The sequence below is a fragment of the Setaria viridis genome, chromosome 7 (assembly GCF_005286985.2).
Source record: "Setaria viridis chromosome 7, Setaria_viridis_v4.0, whole genome shotgun sequence".
Lineage (NCBI taxonomy): Eukaryota > Viridiplantae > Streptophyta > Magnoliopsida > Poales > Poaceae > Setaria > Setaria viridis.
This window is the reverse complement of record NC_048269.2, coordinates 3,674,070-3,697,700: the sequence shown is the minus strand read 5'-3', so window position 1 is coordinate 3,697,700 and position 23,631 is coordinate 3,674,070. Positions and strand designations below refer to the sequence as shown.

The 23,631-nt window shown below is 47.1% G+C and overlaps 1 protein-coding gene across 1 annotated transcript; it reads left to right on the top strand.

Moving 5' to 3' along the window:
- Window positions 1-15,095: 15,095 nt before the first annotated feature.
- Window positions 15,096-16,183, top strand: LOC117865890 (uncharacterized). The gene has a single exon (XM_034750150.2). It carries the CDS (start codon window positions 15,276-15,278, stop codon window positions 15,975-15,977), a length of 702 nt encoding a protein of 233 aa, XP_034606041.1. The 5' UTR covers window positions 15,096-15,275; the 3' UTR covers window positions 15,978-16,183.
- The last annotated feature ends 7,448 nt before the right edge of the window (window positions 16,184-23,631 follow it).

Sequence of the window (23,631 nt, the reverse complement as noted above, 5' to 3'; positions counted from 1 at the left end):
AGTATACATAAAAATAAAGAGGAAAAAGAAAAAATCATTTATATGAGGTGGTGCCACCACAGCGCTGAAGCCATGCCACCGCTCGATTCATTGTGCCTGCCTGCACAGAGTTGCACCAAGTCACGTTCATTCGAAAGGAACATATAGCCAACCGAGTTACGTTCAATTCGCCCTTATTTGTTTACTACCACCATGATCTTTTCTTAATTAGCTGACTGTAATGCTGTGAAAAGAGTGGATTAATCAAGGAACATTAATTTTCCCACGCATCAACGTGCTCGTGGTTTGAAATTTTTTCTGATCCAAGCTGTCGACAATAACAAGTGGTAGTACGGTAGTACCCAATAGGATAAAGGCCTCGTCAAGGTGCATGAACCTTTTTGGTCTTCACTGAACACATGGCTTTGAACGTACATGTTCCTTCATCAACGTTTCCTATAAATAGACTAACATCCAAGATAGCCACACAGCCAGCATCCATTGAACGCAAAAGAAACAATACAGTAGTAGGGCTTATATCTTGGTGGTAACTGGTACGTAGTAGTTCCTATTTCATCTTGATCTTTTGGTCTCGGCTACTTTAATATGGTATCTTATATTATCTAAAAGGGATCTTGTTCTCTGGTTTGGCGTTTCATTTTTGGTGTAAGCACATTTGCAAAAACCAGCTGTATTTTTGGGTTTAGTTTCTTTCTACGATATAATAATTGTCATGTTTATTGGGCCTCCTCTTGTGTTCAACGAATTTGCAGTTACTGAAGGTGTCGCTTTGAGCAGCTGTGAAGATGAGCTCTCCAGCTGACAGTAAGGCATGCGATGCTCCCAAGACGGAGTGGCCTGAACTTGTGGGCTGCACAATTAAGGTGGCAAAAGAGAGGATTAAGGCGGACCGGCCAGACCTCAATGTTGTGGTCACCCCTATTGGCACCATGGTGGACCAAATGATCGACCCAAATCGCGTTCGTCTTCGGGTTGATACTGTGGCTGAGGTTCCGAAGATTGGCTAAAGTGGAATATAATGGTCCAAGCGTGGCCTGTGTTATGTTGAAACAGTAATTAAATAAGAAAACATGCATGTTGTGGCATGTTTGTTTCTATATGAATGTTGCATGCACATTAATATATTATGTGCTTTGTTGCCAACTATGTAAGAGATGTGTGTACTTTGCATTATCATTTATCAATAAAGGTCAGCAATCAAATTGAATTGATATATGGGCACATGAGAAAATATGTATTATCAAAAGAATGAAAGTTATAGCAAAAAAGTGTCGAATTCTCGTGGTTCTATAAACGTATCTGTAATTTGGAAGGCGTACTCATATGGAGCTTGGAGTGGTTTGTGCGATTCAGGTAATCCACGTCTGCCCGATATATAGTCCGTATAAACATCTTTGTGGGTTCGCACAAACACATGAGATGTCTCCAAGGGTCATTGTTATGCCAATCTGTACCTTTGGTAACTTGAACATATAAGGTGCATACAAAACTGCTACACTTTTACAAACTTGTTCATTATTATGCGAAGCCTTATAATAAAATTCAGCTTCTCTAACTCATTTGTAAAACAAGATGTGCATATATGCCCATCAGACAGGCCATGAAGGTCACTCAATCTAGATGCACTTAAGTTTAGAGTTCAGTTGAGGCTATCAGTTTTCTTGCTAAAGATATATTGGCCTTTTGCTAAGTTGTTATTACTGAACATTCACTGCTTACCTAAGTGTTAAACGTTTAACTTTACTTTTATTGCAAGATTCAAATACAAATTGTTTTTTTCAATCCATTGCTTCATTTTCTAATGATTTGAACCATAATGTTGCTCACAGTTAATTGAACAAAATAACATCCACATCACATATATTTTTAGTATATTTGGAATCTCAACAGTTTTCCAAGTATAATGTGTAAAAGGGTACTGGTGTGATATATGGTGGAGGCCAGAGGGTATGACTCCACCAGGGTTCACATCTTGATGACAGCATAGAACTTCTAGTGATTTATCTATATACATGTGGCAGGAGACACACTTGCGGGTGTGGGTTATCCTTGTAATCATAAAAAAAAAATATCTCAGAAAAGACAGAGAAACACTAAATGAAGAAGAGACCACTTAACATGATTTTGCATATTTTGTTAATTAGACTACAGAAACCATTGCCACTTTTCTGGAAATGTCAATGTACATTCTCTACTCTCGAGACTGAAGATTGAATCCATAGAGCTTATATACAAGATATTCTACTCGCAGATACGCTCCTGACCTACATTATTACCAATTTTATGGTTTATAAATGAAATCCAAATTTTCAGGCATGGTCCTCATTGGACTACTATATAAAAAAATCTCGAAGCGTGCGTTCATACGAGGGGGATAGGACAGATAAGTTGGTGTTTGGTTAACTGTATGGAAATAAGTACACGCGCTTTTGATGATACGTCCTGAAGTCGTCAGGCTATGAAAAATTAAGAAAAATTTTAAACTTAGTTACATTTTTTTTAGTTTACTAACTAGACACTGTCTAGTAAACCACTAACTAACATTAGAATATGGTGATTGTTAATAACCACTACTAATTGGCCATAAATGGTCATGGTTATGCACAAGCTTGTTTGACAGAAACAACAAACAAACGTACGCACAATAAACCCACCCCACCCAAGATCACAAGCTGCTGACTCTCATCCATGATGGTTATTATCCAGCTGGCACTATAAAGACAACAGCCGGCTGCACAGTCGACAGTGACGCTTATCCTGCCAGCTCGCAATAGAAGCCAACTTGGTCAGTTAGAAGAAAAATTGGTAAAAGAAAAGAGCCAAAAAAATGTTCTTTTTGTAGATCGATAGACCGTGGGCCAAGCAACCCACATGGTCGCGCATAGCAAATCACAAGTCTGCATGTGTGTGGTTTTATGACTTCTAACCCACAAATTCCCCTCTCGCGCGATCCCCACATTCCATCACACATATACTTCACTTTTGATAATAAAAGTTCGAATACAAAAATTAAATAAATTCCTGTAAATCTTGTCGAATCTACAATTTTTTTCTCCATCCAGATCCACATAAAAAATTCATAAGTTTTCAAAATAAGATGAAATCAAATTGCAAAAGCAAGAAAAGTAACAATGCCCGAGCTGGTATGAATACCTCATAGACCATCCATGCTAGTGGATAATATACTTGGGGGGGCCTATCCATGTTGTCCATAATTGGATTTGCAAGGATAAGACGACACGAACGAGTGTTTTTCTTGTAGCAATTGAGGACTAACAACTTTGCATTAACTGCAGTGTCCTTTTGAGAACAAAATGCAAGAACAAGCTTATAAATCTGTAAAACCATCTTGAGCTATATCCAACTGATCAAACCACATTACATACCACTAGCATTTTCAGAAGAAAAATCAAGATTGCCCATATTTATTTATTAGCAACTAAGCTTATCAAATTTATTTGCTCCATGATATTTATTTTTAAACAGCAAGTTGTAATTCAGCTTTAATTTCCATGCATCCATTTGGCCCACTGTTCGGAGTTTCCTGGTCAAAAATGTCGACAATAACATATATATAAAATTACACGATAAGGTCTGTGAACCAGATGCATGAACTTGGTCACGTATCTGAACAAGCGCGCACGTTGCTTCGCTCTAGTCAGCACCGCCTATAAATACGATCCAAACCTGCATCCATCAAACGCACAGGGGGCAAGCATCGATTGAAATAGTGCTTATAGTTAGTGGCAAGTAAGTACTTATCTCCTCTCCTCTAATAATTTAGCTTCCAATGTGGCCATGCACACTTTTACGAAGAGTACGTTATGTAATTATGTTTTACAAACACCATGTTTTTTGTATTTGAAGTTGTTGCTAAGATGAGCTCACCGGCGGCTGAGGGCAAGGTGTCTGACGCTCCCAAGACGGAGTGGCCGGAGCTGGTGGGCCGGAAGATCAAGGAGGCCAAGGAGAAGATCAAGGCGGACCGGCCGGACCTCAAAGTCGAGGTGGTCACCGTCGGCACGAGGGTCACGGAGGAGTTCAACATGAAGCGAGTTCGCCTCTGGGTTGACACCGTGGCGGAGGTGCCCAGGATTGGCTAAGGCAGCTTAGATTTGTGTGACATCAATAAATGGCCCATGCGTCACAGTGGGCCAAGTGAAGAAGAAGATGAAAACATATTTGTGATGTAGTGGTTTTGTTTGTGCTATGTGCCGGCTCGTGTTACTGTTAAATGTAATGTGTGTTTGGCGTTTCAATAATATCTCCATGGTACACATTAAATCCGAATTTATATGAATAAATTATTTTGGCATTTCCGCATGCATTGGTGATTATATTTTTAAGAAGGATGTGAATTTAAGTGTTGTTTCGCGGTTCACGTACATTCCATATATACCCGCCAAAGGTGCCATGGAGCAAAGCGTATCATTTCATAATAATGAAAAAAACGACTAGTACTGTCACACTTATTTATTAATTACATCAGTAACCACACTTATTTATTATTGAGCAAATTACATCAGCGTTCCATAAAACTTACCTTGAGGTGTCACTGAATTCCATGAGCTATCACAATGTTGATTCATGCCTCAAAACTTATTAAGTGCCTGTTTGGTTACCAGAACTAAAGTTTAGTCCACTCATTTTTGGCACTTTTAGTCCCTAAAATACTAAACAGGTGGATTAAAATGTGGACTAAAGTGTTTAGTACTCTAGTCCATATGTGATGGACTAAAGTAGACTAAAGGGTCTTAGGGACACCCCTGCCCCTCATTTATTGCCCTTCCTCCCACCCGGCTCCCTCCGTTGGCCTCCCTCCCACCGCCTTCCGCCCGACCCCCGCCGCCCTCCCACCCGCCGCCGGAGGGAGAGGGAGGTACCAGAGAGAAGGAGTGCCAGCTTGCGCGGCCGGCAGCTCCAGAGCACAGCTACCGAGGCGTCCCCGCAAGTCGGAGCTGGCTAAGCGCCGGCCTATGTGCCACCCCGCACGAACGGCTTCCCCACAGGTCGGGGCTGCTCCTCGCCCCGCGCGTCCACGCGTCGAGGGAGGGAGGCGAGCTGCCCCAGGCGCGTGCAGGTTGAGGGAGAGGGAGGTTGGGGAGTTCTCATCCATGCACAGGTGCAGTAGGGGGAGGGAGCTGCTTGTGGCGAGCATGGAGTGCCGCTCCTGCACGGCCGCCCGGCGTTTTGCGAGGGGATTGGAGAGAGGATAGGTTATATGCCCCGGTTTGCTTGACTTGCTTCAACTTTGCTCAAACCACATGCAGGACTAGTAGTCGCTTGCATCAACAGAAATTGTTAGCATTGCTCTGAAATTGTTAGCATTACTCTGAAATTGTACATCTGCGGAAATTGTTAGCATCCAAGCAGTGGGTAGCAGGGGTAAAAGGATCTTATTCAACTGCATTAATGGACTTTAGTCCATGGAACCAAACAGGGTAGGGACTAAAGTTTAGTCCACTTTAGTCCATGGACTAAAGGAACCAAACACCCGCTAAACTCCTAATTTAGCATGTTCCTATCTATATTGCACATCATAGCCTCTCTTCCCTATCATTTAATAAATAACTTATCTCTTCCTCGAGTGAGATACATGCATAGTGGATGTGAAAGAGGGATCAAATGAGATATAGAGAGAGGATGATGCAAGCTAGAATGCTTTTGTTGGCCAAACCAAATTTGGTTATGCCACCATTTGAGATTGGAGGCCACAATTTGGCCTACTCCAGCTAAATTTGGCAGGCCCAACTACAGCAACGGGAGCAATTCCAGCCAGCAATTTGCTGGCGCAAGAAATTTTTGACCGGTCGGACAGGGATGGAGAATTATCAAAACAGTTTATAGTATCTAGACAATGTTTTAGGATTTTGGCATGGCCAATATCCAAACATGTCTAATGTGACTAAGAAATTTTGGAGATGCTATGATTTGGCTATAGCCAAATTTTGACTTGCCTAGCTAGCATTGCAATCCCACCACACCCTCTAGTTTTCCATGCATTCACGTACGTGCCTGCTGTTCAGACTTCAGGGCTTCCTGGTCGTTGACAAATAGCAAATATGTTAACATGATAAGGTTGGTCGACCAGATGCTTACATCCATAAAAAAAAATATGCAAGGATCGACGCAGAAAGTGCTTACAACTGGTAGCAAGTAGTTTCACAGTTTCACTGCTTCGTCTTCTGCAGTTACTGTCTTTGTCTTTTAGTCGTTGCCAAGTTAACATCGGTGGGCCCATTTTTTTTTTACGGCCCGTGAGGTACTCTGGGCTTCGAATATCAGGTCGGCAGGCCAAAACCGCTGAAGTTCTTTGCCTCTTTTTGTTGGCGAATTTCTAGATGACGAGTTCCATCCAGCCCAACGTCGCGTACAAAGCCGCAAACATCCCGCCAGCCCACGTGATTGCCGGCGCATCTTTTTTCTGGTCAACTTGCGTCAGCTAGCTCTCTCTCGGTTTAGCCAGCAAGGCAGAAGACACATGCAATGCAACTAGCTGTTCATACGAACTAAAGAAATTTAAAAATTCTAAACCAAACATCCAAATTGAATTACTGTTGTACAAACTGTTTCTTTTATCAACATTTTCAAAAAAACGCTATACTTCAATTATCAAGGGCAGTTTAGTCTTGGAGATCTCGGTATAAAAACCTTTATAATCCGAATTAATTTAGATGCTCCATTTGTGAACTATGATTTTTTTTCATGAAATTCCATGCAAGGTTAGTGCGACATGACAGCAGCCAATGGCACGTGAATGGATTTTTCTATGTAATTACTCCGATAATAATGATGATTAAGGTTCGATGTCTTCCATAGATTACGCCAGAAATTAAGTTGAGAGTCGACTTGGCTTTTTTATTTATCATCTGAGCTTCTTCATCAGTTAGGTTCCTTACGGTGGAACTGACATATCCATTAAGATTCGAGTTCTAGATATAGTTAAAAGTACTCCATGTTTTTTGATTCGTTACGAGAAACTCATCAACAGTGAAACACTTGTAGTGACTTCATCGATTTTAATATATATACACGCCCAATCTTTCAAATTTGCTGGTAGGGTAGGGTGTTGTGTACATCTATATTATTGGTGGTGGTGGTGGTGGTGGGGTGCGCGCGCTTGTGTCGGCATCATGGGAAGTAGGGTCTCCTTGATCACGGGCACACGAACACCACGACGAGGCTGAACTGAAGGGCAACTAATCGCTGCAACAAATAGCGAGACAGGCCTTCCACCCCCCAACTCGGTCCCACGGGCGGTAGTACCTCCCAGCGCTGTGGCACCCCCATGTCATGCACTACCCTCAGCCTCCCGGACGTCACCGGAAAAGAGCCCCAAGAAGGTGGGAGCCTAGGTAACTGCACTGAGTTGGCTTTTCCTTTGAACCGAAGGAAATCCAAGTGACACATGGTAAAAATGGGAAATAGGCAAGTCTCCAAATTGCTATCCTACTCTGATATATTTGTACACACATCCCAAGGTGAAGACCACCAGCCATAAACATTGATGAAGCAAGCGTGTAGCAAGAGCCCTCCAGTGGCTTAAGTTCTTTAGTGTATGCATGGCAGCATGCATGCACCAAGGACAAGACAAAACCAAACACACCATCATGTGTAGATAAGCTAGCGATAGTAGCTTCTTTTATCTTGTGAGGAAAAAGGTGGGCTCTCTCCATATTATAGAATGAGGGTCCTCATATGGAAGGAGGGGACAGGGAGAAAGGAGCCCATGTACTTCTTCCTCCTTATAATCCCTCATTCGAGCAATGGCAGGAACATAATGATAAGCAGGATGTAGGACTATTATCCTCCGATAGGCTCGAATCTAGGTAAAAATAAATCTATGTGTGCGGCCCATGCGTTTCTAGGAAATCAGCAGATTCAACCCCTGGTCGAATCTCAAAAAGGAGTCCCATCGGACCCTGCTCCAGTGTTTGCAAGCTGTTAGTGTGTGTGTGAGAGAGAGAATGGGTTTGTATTGTGTTCAATTTTATTTTATTTTTTTGCTTTTTAGGAGAGAAGTTCTAAATTTTCCTCTCATCTTTACAACCGGGAATGTAGAGAAGTAAATGGGAAACACCACACATCCTAATGAGGGGGGGTAACCTCTGTATATAAATTGCCAATATGGCTTGGAGTACAAGGAATACATCAAGTGTACAAGGAAAGAATAAAAACATCATAATATACACATATACTTCCTAATACCCACCTGCAGTCGAAGTGGGAGGATCACGGACGCACAGACTGGACCGAAATTCAGTGAATAAAGGAGTCAGTAGGCCCTTCGTCATGATATCCTCAAACTGATGAGAGGATGGCACATGGAGAATCTGGACCTCACCCAATGCCACCTTCTCACGGACGAAGTGAATATCAATCTTGATGTGCTTCGTGCGTCGATGATGCACCGGGTTGGCTTTCATATAGACAGCACTCACATTGTTACAGTAGACAACAGAGGCCGAAGCAAGCGAGACATGAAGCTCCTAAAGAAGTTGGCGCAGCCAGCAACACTCTGCCACAGCATGAGCCACAACATGATACTCCGCCTCAGCACTGGAATGAGACATCGTGGTCTAGCGCTTGGAGGACCAAGACACCATATTGTCGCCGAGGTAGACATAGAAGCCGGAGGTAGAGTGTCAAGAGTCTGGACAGCTAGCCCAGTCAGCGTCAGAGTAGGCAGTCAGAGGAGAGCGTGCTGATGTGAAGCCCAGAGGAGAGCGTGCCCTTCACATAGCGCAGGTTGCGCTTGATCAGGGCCATGTGGGGCTCGCGTAGGTCGTGCATGAAAAGGCACACCTACTGAACCGCATATGCCAGGTCAGGTCGAGTTAGGGTGAGGTACTGAAGAGCCTCAGTAAGACTTCAATACTCAGAGCCATCCTAGAGCTTTGCACCATCGTGTACCGAAAGCTTGGCATGAGTGTCAACGGGAGTCGTAGTAGAATGACACTTAGCCATGCCAGCACGCTGAAGAAGATCTAGGGCATACTGTCGCTGAGACAGGAATAGGCCCTGGGAGGAATGCATGATGGAGATGCTGAGGAAGTGGTGCAGGTCGCCAAGATCTGTCATGGTGAACTCATAGTGAAGGCGCCCCATGATGTGCTGAAGGAGAGTCAAGGACTAGGCGATGAGGATGATGTCGTCAACGTAGAGTAGTAGGTAGGTAAGGCTGAGCCCCCCTCTGTAGACAAAGAGGGAGGTGTCAAAGGCAGAGGCGATGCAGCTGAGCTGGCGAAGGAAGGAGGCGAACCGTTGGTACCACGCCCTTAGGGTCTGCTTCAGTCCATACAAGGACTTCTACAAGAGACAAACGTGATCTAGGGAGGCAGGGTCGCCAAAGCAAGGAGGCTGCTAGCAGTAGACAGTCTCCGTGAGGTGTCCATGAAGAAACACATTCTTCACGTCCAACTGGTGGATCGGCTAGGCACGAGAAGTGGCAATGCTGAGGATGGTCTGTATCATCACCGGTTTGATAACCAGACTGAAGGTCTCATCATAGTCGATGCCGCGGCACTGGGAGAAGCTGCAAATGACCCAATGCACCTTGTGCCGACTGAGGGACCCATCGGCATGGAACTTATGCTAGAAGATCCACTTCCCCGACACGACATTGGCACTGGGCGACCGCGGGACGAGGCGCCAGGTGTCATTGTTGATGAGGGCCTGGAATTCGTCGACCATGGCAGCACGCCAGTTGGCGTCAGCCAGAGCACTGCGGTAGTTTGCTAGAATCAGAGAGGGCGAAGAAGAAGTCAAGGCCATCAAGCCCTGGTAGTTCACCCGTTGGACGGCCCAAGTCATACACTGAGTGACAGGGTGCGGAGGAGCAGCGGGTGCTAGGACCGCGGGTGCTGGGGGCGCCAGAGCTACGGACAAGGGAAAAGTCGGTGACCCGCCCACAGGTGCACCAAGATCCGCTGCGATGGGAGCGGTCGGAGTAGTTGGGAGAGCAGTCGGAGCGGTCGGGGCCGCAACCGCGCATGGCGCGATCGCGGTCGGAGCAGTCGGGAGAGCACCCGCGCGCATCGCGGTCGAAGCAGTCGGGAGCGTTGCGGTCGCGATCGGGGCTACACCCACGCGTGGCACGATCGGAGCAGTTGGGACCACACCCGCGTGTGCCGCAGTTGCGGTCGAAGCAGTCGGGAGCTCCGCGGACGCAGTCGCAGTCAGTTCAGTCGGGAGCGCTGTGGTCGGAGCAGTCAGGAGTGCTGTGATCGCGGTCGGTTCAGTCGGGAGCGCTGCGATCGCGGTCATGGCTGCACCCGCGCATGGCACGGTCACGGTCAGAGCAGTCGCGAGCGCGCCCCCACGCGCCGCAGTCGTAGTCAGAAGCGTTGCGGTCACGGTCAGAGCAGTCAAGAGCGTAGTGGAGAATGGCGACCCACCCGCAGACGGAGCGGGGTACACGGTTGGCCCATGTAATAGGATGGTGGGGTCGTTGTCAATGAGTTCCTGCAAAACAACTGGTGAGGGCCACGGCTGCTCAACATCTGACAACGGAGCGACCGAGGTGGAAGCAGAAATATCGGAGAGGCTTGACAAAAGGAAGTCGAGCTACGACGGGTGAGTAGGGTGGGAGGAGAAGGGAAAGACAGACTCGTCGAAGATAACATGGCGAGAGATGATGACTCGACGGGTGGACAAGTCAAGGTAGCGGTACCCCTTGTGAGACGAGGGATAACCGAGGAACATACAGGCTGCAGAGCAAGGAGCAAGCTTGTGGCGTGCCGTGGTTGAGAGGTTGGGGTAGCAATGCCAACCGAAGACACGCAAGTGAGAGTATTCGGGAAACTGGGAGTAGAGGAGGCAGTAGGGGATGACATTCTGAATGGCAGAATAGGGGCGCCAATTCAAAAGATAGGTGGCGGTGGCGAGCGCCTCGGCCCAGTATGGGGCGGCCATGGAGGTGTGAATGAGCAAGGTGCAAGTGACATTATTAAGTGTGCGAAGGACATGCTCGACTTTCCCATTCTGGGGATAAGTGTAGGGACACGAGAGGCGCAGGTAGATACCCCGAGAAGTTAAGAAAGATGTAAGAGTCCTATTGACAAACTCGGTTCCGTTGTCAGCCTGGATGCTGCGAATAGGAAGACTAAACGGCGTATGAGTATAGGCACAGAAGTCGGTGATGTATGAGGCGACTTTAGACTTGTGAACTAGAAGAAATGTCCAACAAAAATGCAAGAAGTCGTCCAAAATAACTAGCAATAACCAGAAATGCTAGCTACCAGAGAAGTCCAAACATCACAGTGAACTAACTCAAAGGGAGCAGAACTGTGAGAGCTAGAATAAGAGAAAGGTAACCGCACATGTTTCCCTAATAGACCTGAATGACATAGAGTGTGACTGGCTTTATTACAAGCAATGGAGGAATTCTGTCTAAGTGTAGTAATGGCAGCATGACTAGGATGACCAAGATGAAGATGCCATAAATTGAAGGAGATGGCGAGGCCGGCGTGGGGTGCTTCAAAGTTGGATGCTGGAGGCATGGTGTAAAGATCGTCGGCGCTATTGCAGCGAAGAATCACGCGTCTAGTCGAAAAATCCTTGACAAAAAAACTAAAACCGTCAAACTCTATGGTGCAATTATTATCCTTAGTAAACTGGCGAACAGAAATCAGATTATGAATTAACGAAGGGACAACAATGACATTGTGAAGGTGAAAGTAGGAGGTGGGGGTGGTGAGGGTGGAGTTGCCACGGCATGTGACGGGAAGGGTGTGATCGTTACTGATAGTAATTGAGGAGTGAGAGGGAGGGAGACGGAAAAGAAGAATACCATCCGAGGATGACTTATGACCGGATGCACCCGAGTCAACGACCCAGCTGCCGTTCTGGAGTGCCATTTGGTTCAACGCGGCAATCAGGCCCGCCTGGTCCCAGATTGGTGCCTCAGGGGGCCTGGTCCCAGATTGGCACCTGAGGGGGCGCCTGAATGGGGGCGTAGGCGGTGTGGGCCTATGGGGGGGGCCGAGGAGGCCAAGGGTGCCACCGCCCCGACCGCCGGCCTAATGCAAACCTGGGGCACCGTAGGAGCCAACCCCCGGACTGAAGTAGAACCACGGGCCGGTGGGCTGTGGGGGTCTGTCGCCGTGGGAACCGCCGCCGCCGGAGGGCGCCTGGAAGCCACTGCCTCCCTTCTTCTGCTGCCACTTCTTCTTGCGCCGGTGCGGTCGCCACAAGTGCCGCCGCCGCCGCCGGTTTGAGCAGAGCCAGACGGTGGGCGACACCCGCCCGTACAACCGGAGGAGGACGATGACGATGAAGGGTTCCTAGCAAGGAGGGTGGTGGAGTTGGATACCTTCTCCTCGTTGGCGAGGCGAAGTTCCTTCAGGGTGAGCATGTCCCGCGCCTGAGCGAAGGATGGGAAGCCGGCAGTGGAGTTGGCGATGTCCTCGACGGTGTTGGAGAAGCGTGGGTTGATGCCACGGAGGAGGTTCAGGACAAGCTGGGAGTCCTAAACAGGATGGCCGACGTCACGAAGGGCATCGGCAAGAGTCTTCATGCGACTGCAGTACTCGACGATGGAGGAGTCGTCCTGCATCATGGAGTGGAAATCGTGGCTGAGGAATATCACCCTAGATTGCTTGTTGGCGTGGAAGAGTCCCTCGATGGTGAGCCGGAGTTCCCGGGCGGTCTGGTCGTTGTCGGTCACGACAAGGTCTAGGACGGAGTCATCGACGGAGCTGAAGAACCACGAGCGGACACACAGCAATCCGTTTGATCCCAATTAGGGTCCTGGGGATGAGGGGCCACCGTGTCGTCGATGTGCGACCGGAGGCCGAACTTGCCGCACATGGACTTGAAGAAGGACACCCATCTGGAGTAGGCGTTAGACTTCATCGTTAGCGTCACGGGCGCATGAGACTTGATGGAGATGGTGGCGTAGGGGTGGATGGTGGGCGGCGGCGCCGGGTACATGATGAAGCCACTACCACCGCTGCTGGGTACGTCGCCGGCAGGAGGAGCTTGGGCCGCACCACCAGAGGAGTCGCCGGTGCCAGGTGGCGGCTTAGATGCACGACCGTTGGTAGCAGGGGGCGGTCCAGGAGGCGACACAAGATTAGCAGCAGGAGCGGTGGTGTCACCGGACATAGAGAAGTCGGCAGAGGACATAGCGCACAAAAGTGGGGGGGGGCGCCGGATAGGGAGGTGCAGCGGAGGGTGGGTGGCGGTGCCGTAGCAGGGGGGTGCCGCCTAGGTTTGCGCAGATCAGGGGGTGGCTTAGGGAGAGGAGAGGAGGCCCACGATAATCTCGTGATACCATGTAGAGAAGTAGATGGGAAACACCACACACCCTAATGAGGGGATGACCTCTATATATATATCCCCAATATAGCTTGGAGTACAAGAAATACATCAAGTGTACAAGAAAAGAATAAAAACATCCTAATATATACATATACTTCCTAAGATTCATATCATCTCTTTTGACTCAATTGTTGGTTACTATTTTTTATAACCAGTTGCGGGCCGGTGCATATATACTGGTAATAATAGACGTAACAAAATAATACCATTGTTTTAGCAACAAAAAATCTTTCTTTCAGAAATATAAAGATGGTAACTTCTGACGTGCCCAAATTATTTCCTGGAACTTTATGGAGTTTTTAGTAAAAATGCTACAGACTCAAATCGATTCAGAATCCATAATTATTTATTGAAACCGAAACATCATATAGTCACTGCACTGTACATGGGCTGAAATCTACAAACAGCTTCGGTTGCGAAGATTTGGGCCTGGATTTGCTCTAAATGGGTAGAGGCTGTTATTTTCACTTTTTCAGGAGTCCAACCTCATTGTCACACTCTTCCTTCAAATGGCAATTTTAATGTAGTGGTCGATGACATAAAGACCTAAATATTGTCATTGTTTAATAAATAGAATATGGCTTACGGTTGACATTTTTGAAGACATATACAATCCGTAGCACATGTTGAGAACACATATCTCATTACTCCTAGAAATTACAATGCAATATAAAAGTAATGTGGTAGTTAATTGGCATTGTAAGTTGTATCTATCAAGCAAGTAATTAAAAGAACCTGCTCACATCATTAGTTTTTTTTACCGAATTTCATAAGAAATGCTCCATTTACGGCATTGTTAAGAAGGGCCCTATTAAGGAGCCCCTGGCTCCTGCTATTCAAAACCAGACATTACAAGGGATATGTTGTAACCATCACCTCAAAAATAAATTGCAACTGTGAAGCTGTTTAATTCCTCGGCCGTTGATCCTAGTAAACACTTGGCAGCACACATCTCCTTTGTCTGCCATAGCTCATGGCGTGGTAAGCAAAAGGATAAAAGAAACGTTAAACAAGATATTGTTCTTTGTTTATTTCTAATGAAAAAGGGGAAAAGTAGAAGAGATACAACTATGGCCTTATAATTCTGGTAACAACTATACTTCACCTTTCTGTGAGCATCATGGCTTCCCATTCCAAAAATGCCTACCACCCCTGCCCACTGAGAGGTGAGAACCGAGCGGAACGAGTTGACCCAAACATGTACTATTTGGCTAGTGGATTTAATCCTGGACATGACTGATGTGATGTGCTGCAGAGCTGGACATGACACCTTGACCAATCATGCCCCGGATTCGCCCTCCCATCTCTTGCTGAAGAAACCAAAAGAAAATGGAGAATCAAGTGAAAGGTGGCAAGTACTGCATGGCTCCAAATGCTGCATGCAGTCAAACATAGGGGAAATAACACATGGAGTAAGGCCATCGACGCTTTCAGTGCCTCGGTAACACGCCTGCAGTCTTTTGCCTCTTTGCGCAAGGAGTTGGAGTAAGCCAGAAGCAAACCCTAGCTCTAGGCTGGCTCTGGCTCATTACAGTATACTCCATCAACAGTGTGTGCATCACAATGTCCTCTCCTCCCCTAGGAATCACGGTCATATTCACACACACACAGACGCACACGCACGCACACATGTTGCGTTGCGAGACGGCGAGACCAGGTCTTTGGCTGGCTTCAGGCGTCTTGTCGTGCAGAAAGGCGCCTGCACGCCTTGCAAATGCATGTCACTTAGTCTTCCCCGGAATGGCTGCCATTGCTCTGACGGTATCTTGGCTGTTGCATCAATTGCATGCCGCTATTGTGCTCGGCATGCACAGCCTCTCTATCCATCTGCCCAAGTAAACAATTGACCTGCATGCTTTGATTGCAGCTCCTGCTCTCTCTCATGTAGTATACTGGCCACAGTAGCCAAGCAATGTGCCTTGGAAAAACAAGAGCAAATTGAAGGTGTGTGCATGGAAATTGTAGCATGCACTCCACTACCAGCACAATCCTGCAGGGGTGCTATATATACAAGCAGCTGGGCACTACAATGCATGCTTCACTTAGAAACTAGCCACGCCAACTACACCGGGCACCACAGCACCACACCGGCCGGGCACCCACCCACAATGGAGGGCAGAGACCACGGCCGCGGCCTCAAGCAGCTGCCCTCATGGACGCTGGGCCAGAACTTCAGCCTGGCGGGCGGCTGCTTTCCGTGGAGGTCGCTGCCATCGTCGTCGTCGTCGTCCTACACCTGCAGCTACTGCCGGCGTGAGTTCCGGTCGGCGCAGGCGCTGGGCGGCCACATGAACGTCCACCGGAGGGACAGGGCCAGGCTCAGGCAGTGCTGCCCGGCGTGGACTTCGTCTTCCCTTCCGAGCACGACGAACATGGCTGCTGCTGCTCCCCAGCAGCACAGGGATCCGCTGCCCAACCTCAACTACTCGCCGCCGCACTGCGCCGGCGGCCCCACGGCCGCGGCTGAGGCACCGGTGATCTACAGCTTCTTCTCGACGGCGACGTCGACGGTCGTAGCTGCGGCGACGAAGCCGACGACGACCCTTGAGGTGAGCTTGGAGCTGGGGATTGGAGTCTGCGGCGGCCACAGCGGCGAGGGCTTGGCGGAGGAGGGGTTGGATCTTGAGCTCAGGCTCGGATGTGCCTGGGAGTGAGCAAGGCACAAGTGTGTCGAAACTCGAAAGTGTGAACCAAGCAAATATTGCATGCAGGTTGATGTAGTAGGGAATTAACGGTTAATGGTAGCTCTCCTAGCTGTAGTCTGTAGAATGCATTTACTAGGATATCCCTCGTCTTATGTGTGTCTTCTTCCTCTCCATGTTCGAAGCATGATTGACAAGAGTTTGCTAGTTGAAGGCCACAGGAGCGTTTCTAGCTGTTCATGTTTGCTGTATCTTTTTTAAGTTTAGTTTAATTAAATACCATGTTTAACTACTACTAGTATAATTTTTCTGAGAATAAAATGTACTGTAAATCAGTAAATGTGCTTACGTGGTAGCACACTGTACATGTTATGCGGAATTTAAATATGTCTCTAGATTAATTGTGACGGTACGAAAACCCTTCTCTAAAGTTTTGTAAAAAGGTGTGATCGGATATAATCACTTGAATAGAAATGTATCAGGGACGATAGAGCACTGCTGTGTGGTACGGTATGAATTTCGGAGTGTTTTTTTTCCTCAACATATGTACATGAAGATGTAGCTGCACTAGGGCGATATATAAAAGCCCCATCAGTACTGGTTGGTAACCTTTTAGTACCGGTTTCGCAACTGATATTGCTAGTTCGGTACTAAGGGAGGCCTTTAGACCGGTTGAAATAACCGGTACTAAAGGGGGCCCTTTAGTACTGGTTGGGGAGACCGGCCGGTAATAATTTATTTTTTTTCTATTTATTTTCTCATTTTCTTTTCTGTTTCTTTATTAGTATTTCGTATTTATTTCCTTTACGTATACTAGTTCTAATACGCTAATATATATAAAGCTGTATTTATCTATAATATTACATTTGAGATACTATTATATATATAGATATACACATATACGAATAATATTACATTGCATCAATTTTCCAAGTTCAACATTTCGGATCAACTATTCTAAACCCGAGTCCTGACGGTGATGTAGATTTGATCCATCATTATGAAACTCCCCCGCTGGATTTATTACCTCATCCAAAAAAACCCAGAGAGCTGTTCTTGAATTGCCCTGATTTTTTTCGTGTCGAGGAGTCTTTCCTTCATGTACATCATCTGTGTCATTAGCAAAGGTTATTATATAGTAGATCAATGGGTCTACACAATTAAAACTAATTTATTGTTAAGAATTTTATATACGTACGCTGAATTCATGGTTGGTTATACACTTTGGACCTACAAAGCCATGGATGAACTCACATACGTAGTATCCGCATAAATTATTCCCCGGCTCCTGTCTCAAACACTATATATATGGCAAAAGAAGTTATGAAATATTTTTTGTGTTCAAGGAAATGTCACGAGATGTGAAAATTCAACACATACCGGGAATTCATGCTTCAAATCAAGTTCCTCCTTGAATTCACTTGCGTGATGTCGATGGAATCGAGCCCATGCTTTGTTCAGAATGTCTATGAGGTTTTTGTATTGATCTCTTGGTTTCCTCAAAGAGTCCATGACATAGACTGCACTTTGATCAACCATGAAAACAAGGAGTATCTAGTGGAAGCTGTTATAGCCAAAGCTAGATAGTGTTATGTTTAACTACTAGTTCAAAAAAAAAAGAGATGGGAAACACGCTTACTTGAAGTTGTACGGTAGAAGTATGCACTTCTTGTAATGTTGCTTGTCAAGAAACTTATATATGTTCTTCAAGGTTTGATTTGGTCTATCTCCTAGAGTTGACTCGTTTACAACATCTGGGTCCATGAAGCCTACGTCATAGTATGCTTTCCTCCGACAAGTTTGAATCTCCATCCTACATGATAAAAATTGAATAGGAGTTAAGACATCACACAGTGACTAGAGCGGCGATTTTGAAGTTAGAGCAAATTAAAGACTTACTGTCGACCATACATCTATGGGCCCACTGGGAGGCTTGGACAGTCCTAGATATGAGGCTGTACACCGAGACGTGTCAGACATGGAGACTACAGTGCAGGATGGTGTGGTCTACATGGAGGATAAGGACTAGTCGAGCATTAGGAAACTACTCCTAGTAATTAGAGTAGGACTCTCTAGTCGAATCCAACTAGTACTCTTGTAAAGCAACCGACCTGTAACCCTACCCCGGCAATATAAGGTGAGGTGGGACCCCCTCCAACATCATTAATCAACACAATCCAACCAACATATAGGACGTAGGGTATTACACAACATAAGCGGGCTGAAACTATCTAAATCGTGTGTTCAAGTTCATCTTTGAGTTCCTGATCTCGGCGAGCCCCACGCACAAAACACTACCTCGGGTACCCCCTCAATAGGTTGCTGGCTCTAAACACCAACAGCTGGCGCGCTAGGTAGGGGCACTCGCCAAAGATCCGTCGGAGAACTCAATGGCTCAAGTCATCATCAAGCCCACCGTCACGTTTGAAGAAGGCGTGATGTTCATCTTTGGCTCCTAGGTCTGCATCGCGGACGGTGCTGGAAACTTCCACCACCATATCGCGTCGGCCCTGGAGGAGAAGCACTATGACATCAACCTCCATCGCCCAAGCTTTAGAGGATTTCATTGAAAAATTCAATGAAATTTTCAACCTCTTCCAAGGTTCCAGGGACGAGTCCAAATACAACTCGACTTCTCCTACCAGTCGGACTGGTCCCCCTGAGCTGGCGCATAAGAAATTGTGTGAATCAGTCTATGTGAATTAGTCTATGATACAACTAGATTCCCATTCGGACTCCGAAATGCGGGTGCTGTTTCCCAAGCCACCCTGTCTAGATCCCTATCCAACTTGAATTCGATCGAGAACCTTGACTATTACTAGAATCCAGATGAGGAGGCTCCCTTATCAGGTCCACAGCAGGGCCTGGTACTCACATCTACTCCACAAGGCAGATTCATCTACTAGCCCGACATGAAGCCATCTGCTCTAGCCAAGGATGACGAGTCACGCCTTGTTGCATACCTCGACAACCTCCCATACCAGGAGGGAATACCTCTATCTTCTATCTACAAAGAAGATGGCCCTATAGAGATCATCACGTCAAGCTCGGCTAGTTTTTCCCCAGAGTGGGAACTACTCGCCATCATCACTCCTCAAGGGGCCGACGGCGACGGAGCAGAACAACCAGAAAGGCATCCGTGATGTGAGCGCCACCCAGACGACATGTTGGCAGATGAGCTCTCCGCCAATGTACAAGGAGAAGAGACCGAAAGTCAGAGGAATCGTCGACATACAAGGAACGCAGCACGAGCAGATCGTTGCCGCCGCCTTGCGTCTGATCTACCCATCAAACTTGGACCATGCGTTTGAAGTAGTTCAATCGCATCACCACCATACTCCTCTCGCTACCATGCATCCATTGATCTGATTACTCGAGCAATGCCACAAGATAAGTACACTAGGCAACTGGCTCAACTAGCGGAGCACGCTTACGAACAACTCGATCCGGAGAGAGCGATCAGCTTTGTCCGACGCACCTCCTCCCATCATGGCCGCAGCAAGAGGCATCCAAGCCATCTCAAAGCCGCCAGAAACGAGGTTCCCAGAATTGAGAACCCTAGACAAAGTTAGCACAGGGCAGAAGGTAGTTGGACGGGACCCTCAGGAGGCCGTGGCCACCGTGGGTCCTGCCAAGATCCTGAGCAACCTCGCGACCTCCACCAAAAGCTCAACCAGAACTGCGACGGTCATGACATCTTTGAAGGGTGCCACCGCGAACGCAAGCAGGAAGTCGACTACTCGGGAGAAGACACCGACGGGTTCCCCGCCTTTTCAAGACAAGTACGCAAGACGGTTCTACCTGACAAGTTTAAACTTTCGGGTATTAACAAGTACGACGGCAAGCAGGACCCAGTCCAGTGGCTGAGGTGCTACTCGCTAGTAGTCCAAGCAGCAGGGGGAATCGATGACACCAAAGTCATCTACTTCCCCATCTGCATGGAGGCAGGGCCACTCACTTGGCTCGAATCTCTAGAAAAGAACTCCATCAATACGTGGAGTCAACTAAAGGCAGTGTTCACAAACAATTTCGCTGGAGCAATGCAACGCCCTGACAACAGAATCGACTTGTCACACGTCAATCAGCAACAAGGCGAAACCTTACGTAGTTACCTATGTTGTTTCTTCGACAAGAAGGCCACTGTCGTGGATATCACGGAGAAGGACGTCATAGAGTGCTTCCAGAACGGTCTCTATGACCGCTGGATGTTCCAAGACTTTGGTAGAAGATGCCTAGAAGATATCAAGTCTCTTAAGACCATGATACAAGCCTGGGCAGATGAAGAAGACATGGAGATCGAGCGGTTTGAATCTCGTTGTAACAAAGGCCAGAACAACAACAATCAAAGCAACGGCCAAAGTAATGGCAAGAATCGCAATGATTGTCCCAACGACAACCGAGGCAACTACTCAAGCGATCAAAACCACAAAAGAAAGCCAGACAATACTGTCACGGCGATATCCCAGTCTTCCAAGAAAAATGGCGAAAATCAAGACAAGACTTTGTTCAAGGAGCTCCTAAAGAAGCAGTGCCCATGGCACCCACACTCCAAACACTCTGTGATGGATTGCATAAGCCTTTGTAGAGTCATGAAAGATCTGTCGAAATCTTTTGGAGAAAAAGACAAGGGCAAGGCCAAAGAAGACAGAGACGAGGATGATAACGGCAAAGAACTTGTCCAACACTGTCAACGTTATCTTCGGTGGCACATCGGATACTGCCACCAAGCGGTCCTAGAAACTAACCCTCCGAGAAATCATGTCCATTGAACTAGCAACGCCTACATTCCTTAAATTGTCTAAGGTGCCAATCACCTTTTCAAGAAAGGATCAGTGGACTAGTTTGTCCAACCCAGGACGCTACCCTCTCGTCTTGGATCCAGTAGTAGAGTAGGCTCTCGACTCACAAAACTACTCATCGATGGTGACAGTGGCCTCAACGTTCTCTTCACCAAGACTTTGAGGAAGATGGGTCTCGACATAACAGATATGCTCACCCTGACGAACTCTTCGTTCTACGGGATCGTCTCGGGTAACACGGCTATACCCCTTGGTTAGGTGGTTTTTGCCAGTTACTTTTAGGACCAAGGATCACTATCGGACCGAGTTCATCCTGTTCGAGGTGGCTGACTTCAAAACTTCATATCACACCATCCTCGGAAGACTAGCATTGGCCAAGTTCATGGTCATCCCGCATTACGTGTACCTAGTACTCAAAATGCCGGGACCCAAGGGAGTACTCTCCCTGCGCGGAGACTTGAAGACATCATACGACTGCAACACAGAAGCTGTGGAGCTAGCAGCGATTACTCAGGTGCCAAACTCCATGATGCAAGTCTTCGCCGCCTCCAAGAAACTGTCCCCGACAGAACTCAAGATCCCAGAGAAGGAGTTGGGGGTAACCAAGGTCAAGCCGGTAGGAGAGGTTGATATCAAAGCTATCGACCTTGAGACCGACGACAGCTCCAAGACAACCTTGATTGGCACAGGACTGGATCCGAAATAGGAAGACATACTCGTCAGCTTCCTCTGGGCCAACCGAGACATCTTCGCATGGAAGTCATCTGAGATGCCGAGGGTGCCTAGGGAATCGAGCACTCACTGAACGTGGATCCCAAAACTATACCAAAATGACAATGACTACATCGATTCTCCCAAGACAAAAGACAAGCCATCAAAAAAGAGTTGGTCAAACTACTCGCAGCTAGCTTTATAAAAGAAGTCTATCATCCAAAGTGGCTGGCCAACCCCGTCTTGGTGCAGAAGAAAAACAACAACAAGTGGAGGATGTGTGTCGACTATACGGACCTCAACAAGCACTGTCCAAAGGATCCCTTGAGACTCCCTAGGATTGATCAAGTCATCGACTTGATGGCTGGATGTGCCCTACTCTGATTTCTTGATTGCTACTTGGGGTATCACCAGATAGCTCTCAAGGAAGAAGACCAGATCAAGACGGTGTTCATCACCTCGTATGAGACTTTCTGTTACACCACAATGTCCTTTGGATTGAAGAATGCAGGCGCTACATATCAACGAGCCATCCAAGAGTGCTTCAAAGAGCAACCACACCATTATCACAAACTTCCCCATAGGAGACATACTCCACAATAGAGATGCAACAGGAAGAATCTCCAAATGGGCGGTAGAACTCGGAGCCTTTTCCCTGGAATCCAAGCCAAGGACTGCCATCAAGTTGCAAGCACTAGTCGATTTCATGGCAGAGTGGCAGGAAAATCAAGTACCTGCACCAGCAGAACGTTCAGAGCATTGGGTTATATACTTCGATGGATCACTCAAGCTCGAGGACGCTGGTGTAGAAGTACTCTTAATCTCTCCCAAAGGCAAACAACTCAAATATGTGTTGCAAATCTTCTGGGAGGTATCCAACAATGAAGCTGAATACGAAGCGCTTCTGCATGGGCTCCGCCTGGCAGTTTCGCTGGGAATCAAGCGGTTGTTGGTCTACGGCGACTCACTGGTAGTCATCAACCAAGTCAATGATGAGTGGGATCGTCACAAAGATAACATGGACGCATACTGCCTTGAAGTATGCAAAATGGAGAACTAGTTCTCTGGTCTGGAGTTCCATCACATGGCTCGTGATAACAACGTAGCCACGGACATCTTGTCCAAGCTTGGATCTACTCGTGATCAAGTTCCAACTGGGGTCTTTGTCCATGAGCTACACAAGCCATCCATAGTAGAGCCGGCACCATCTAAAACCACCGATCGCGGCAATGATGCGACAGGGCGGGAGGTTATGATGATTGATGTAGACTGGAGAATCCCCTTCATCAATTACATTAAGGAGCACAAGTTGCCTCCCGACAAGACAGAAGTAGAGCAAGTCTCTTGGCATGGTAAGAACTACATTCTAGTCAGGGACAAGCTCTAAATACGAGGTGCATCATACTGAAAGAGATCCACAAAGGCATCTGTGGCAATCACGCATCATCAAAAATGATTGTGGGCAAAGCTTTCAGAGCAGGATTCTATTAGCCTAAAGCTCTCAAGGATGATGAAGAACTAGTCCACTGGTGCCAAGGTTGTCAATTCTTCACCAAGCAACATGTCCCTGTGTACAAGTTGATCACTATACCACCCTCTTGGCCCTTCACATGCTGGGGGCTAGACATGATCAGCTTTCTACCTACACCACCCGGGGCCTTCAACTGAGTACTCGTGATGATTGACAAGTTCACCAAGTGGATCAAAGTGAAGCCGGTGACCTATCCCAAGACAGACAGGGTACTTGACTTCCTTGACGAGATCGTCCATTACTACGGCTTCCCCAATCGCATCATCACAACCTTGGGCTCGAATTTCAACAATCACAAGTTATGGGAGTACTGTGAGAACAGCGGGATCGACGTCCGGTGCATCTTCGTTGCCCATCCATAGACCAATGGCCAGGTTGAGTGCGCCAACGTGATGGTACTGGAAGCTCTCAAGAAGAGACTACATGATATCGGCAACACTAAAGGAAGCAAGTGGCTCAAGGAGCTACCCAAAATCCTCTGGGGGCTTCGCACATAGCCGTGCAAGCATACAGGGTATTCACCCTACTTTCTAGTCTACAGATCAAAAGTTGTCCTCCCCACCGACGTCATGTAAAAATCTCCAGTAGTCAAGCAATATGAGGAAGGTGTGGCTGAAGAAACAAG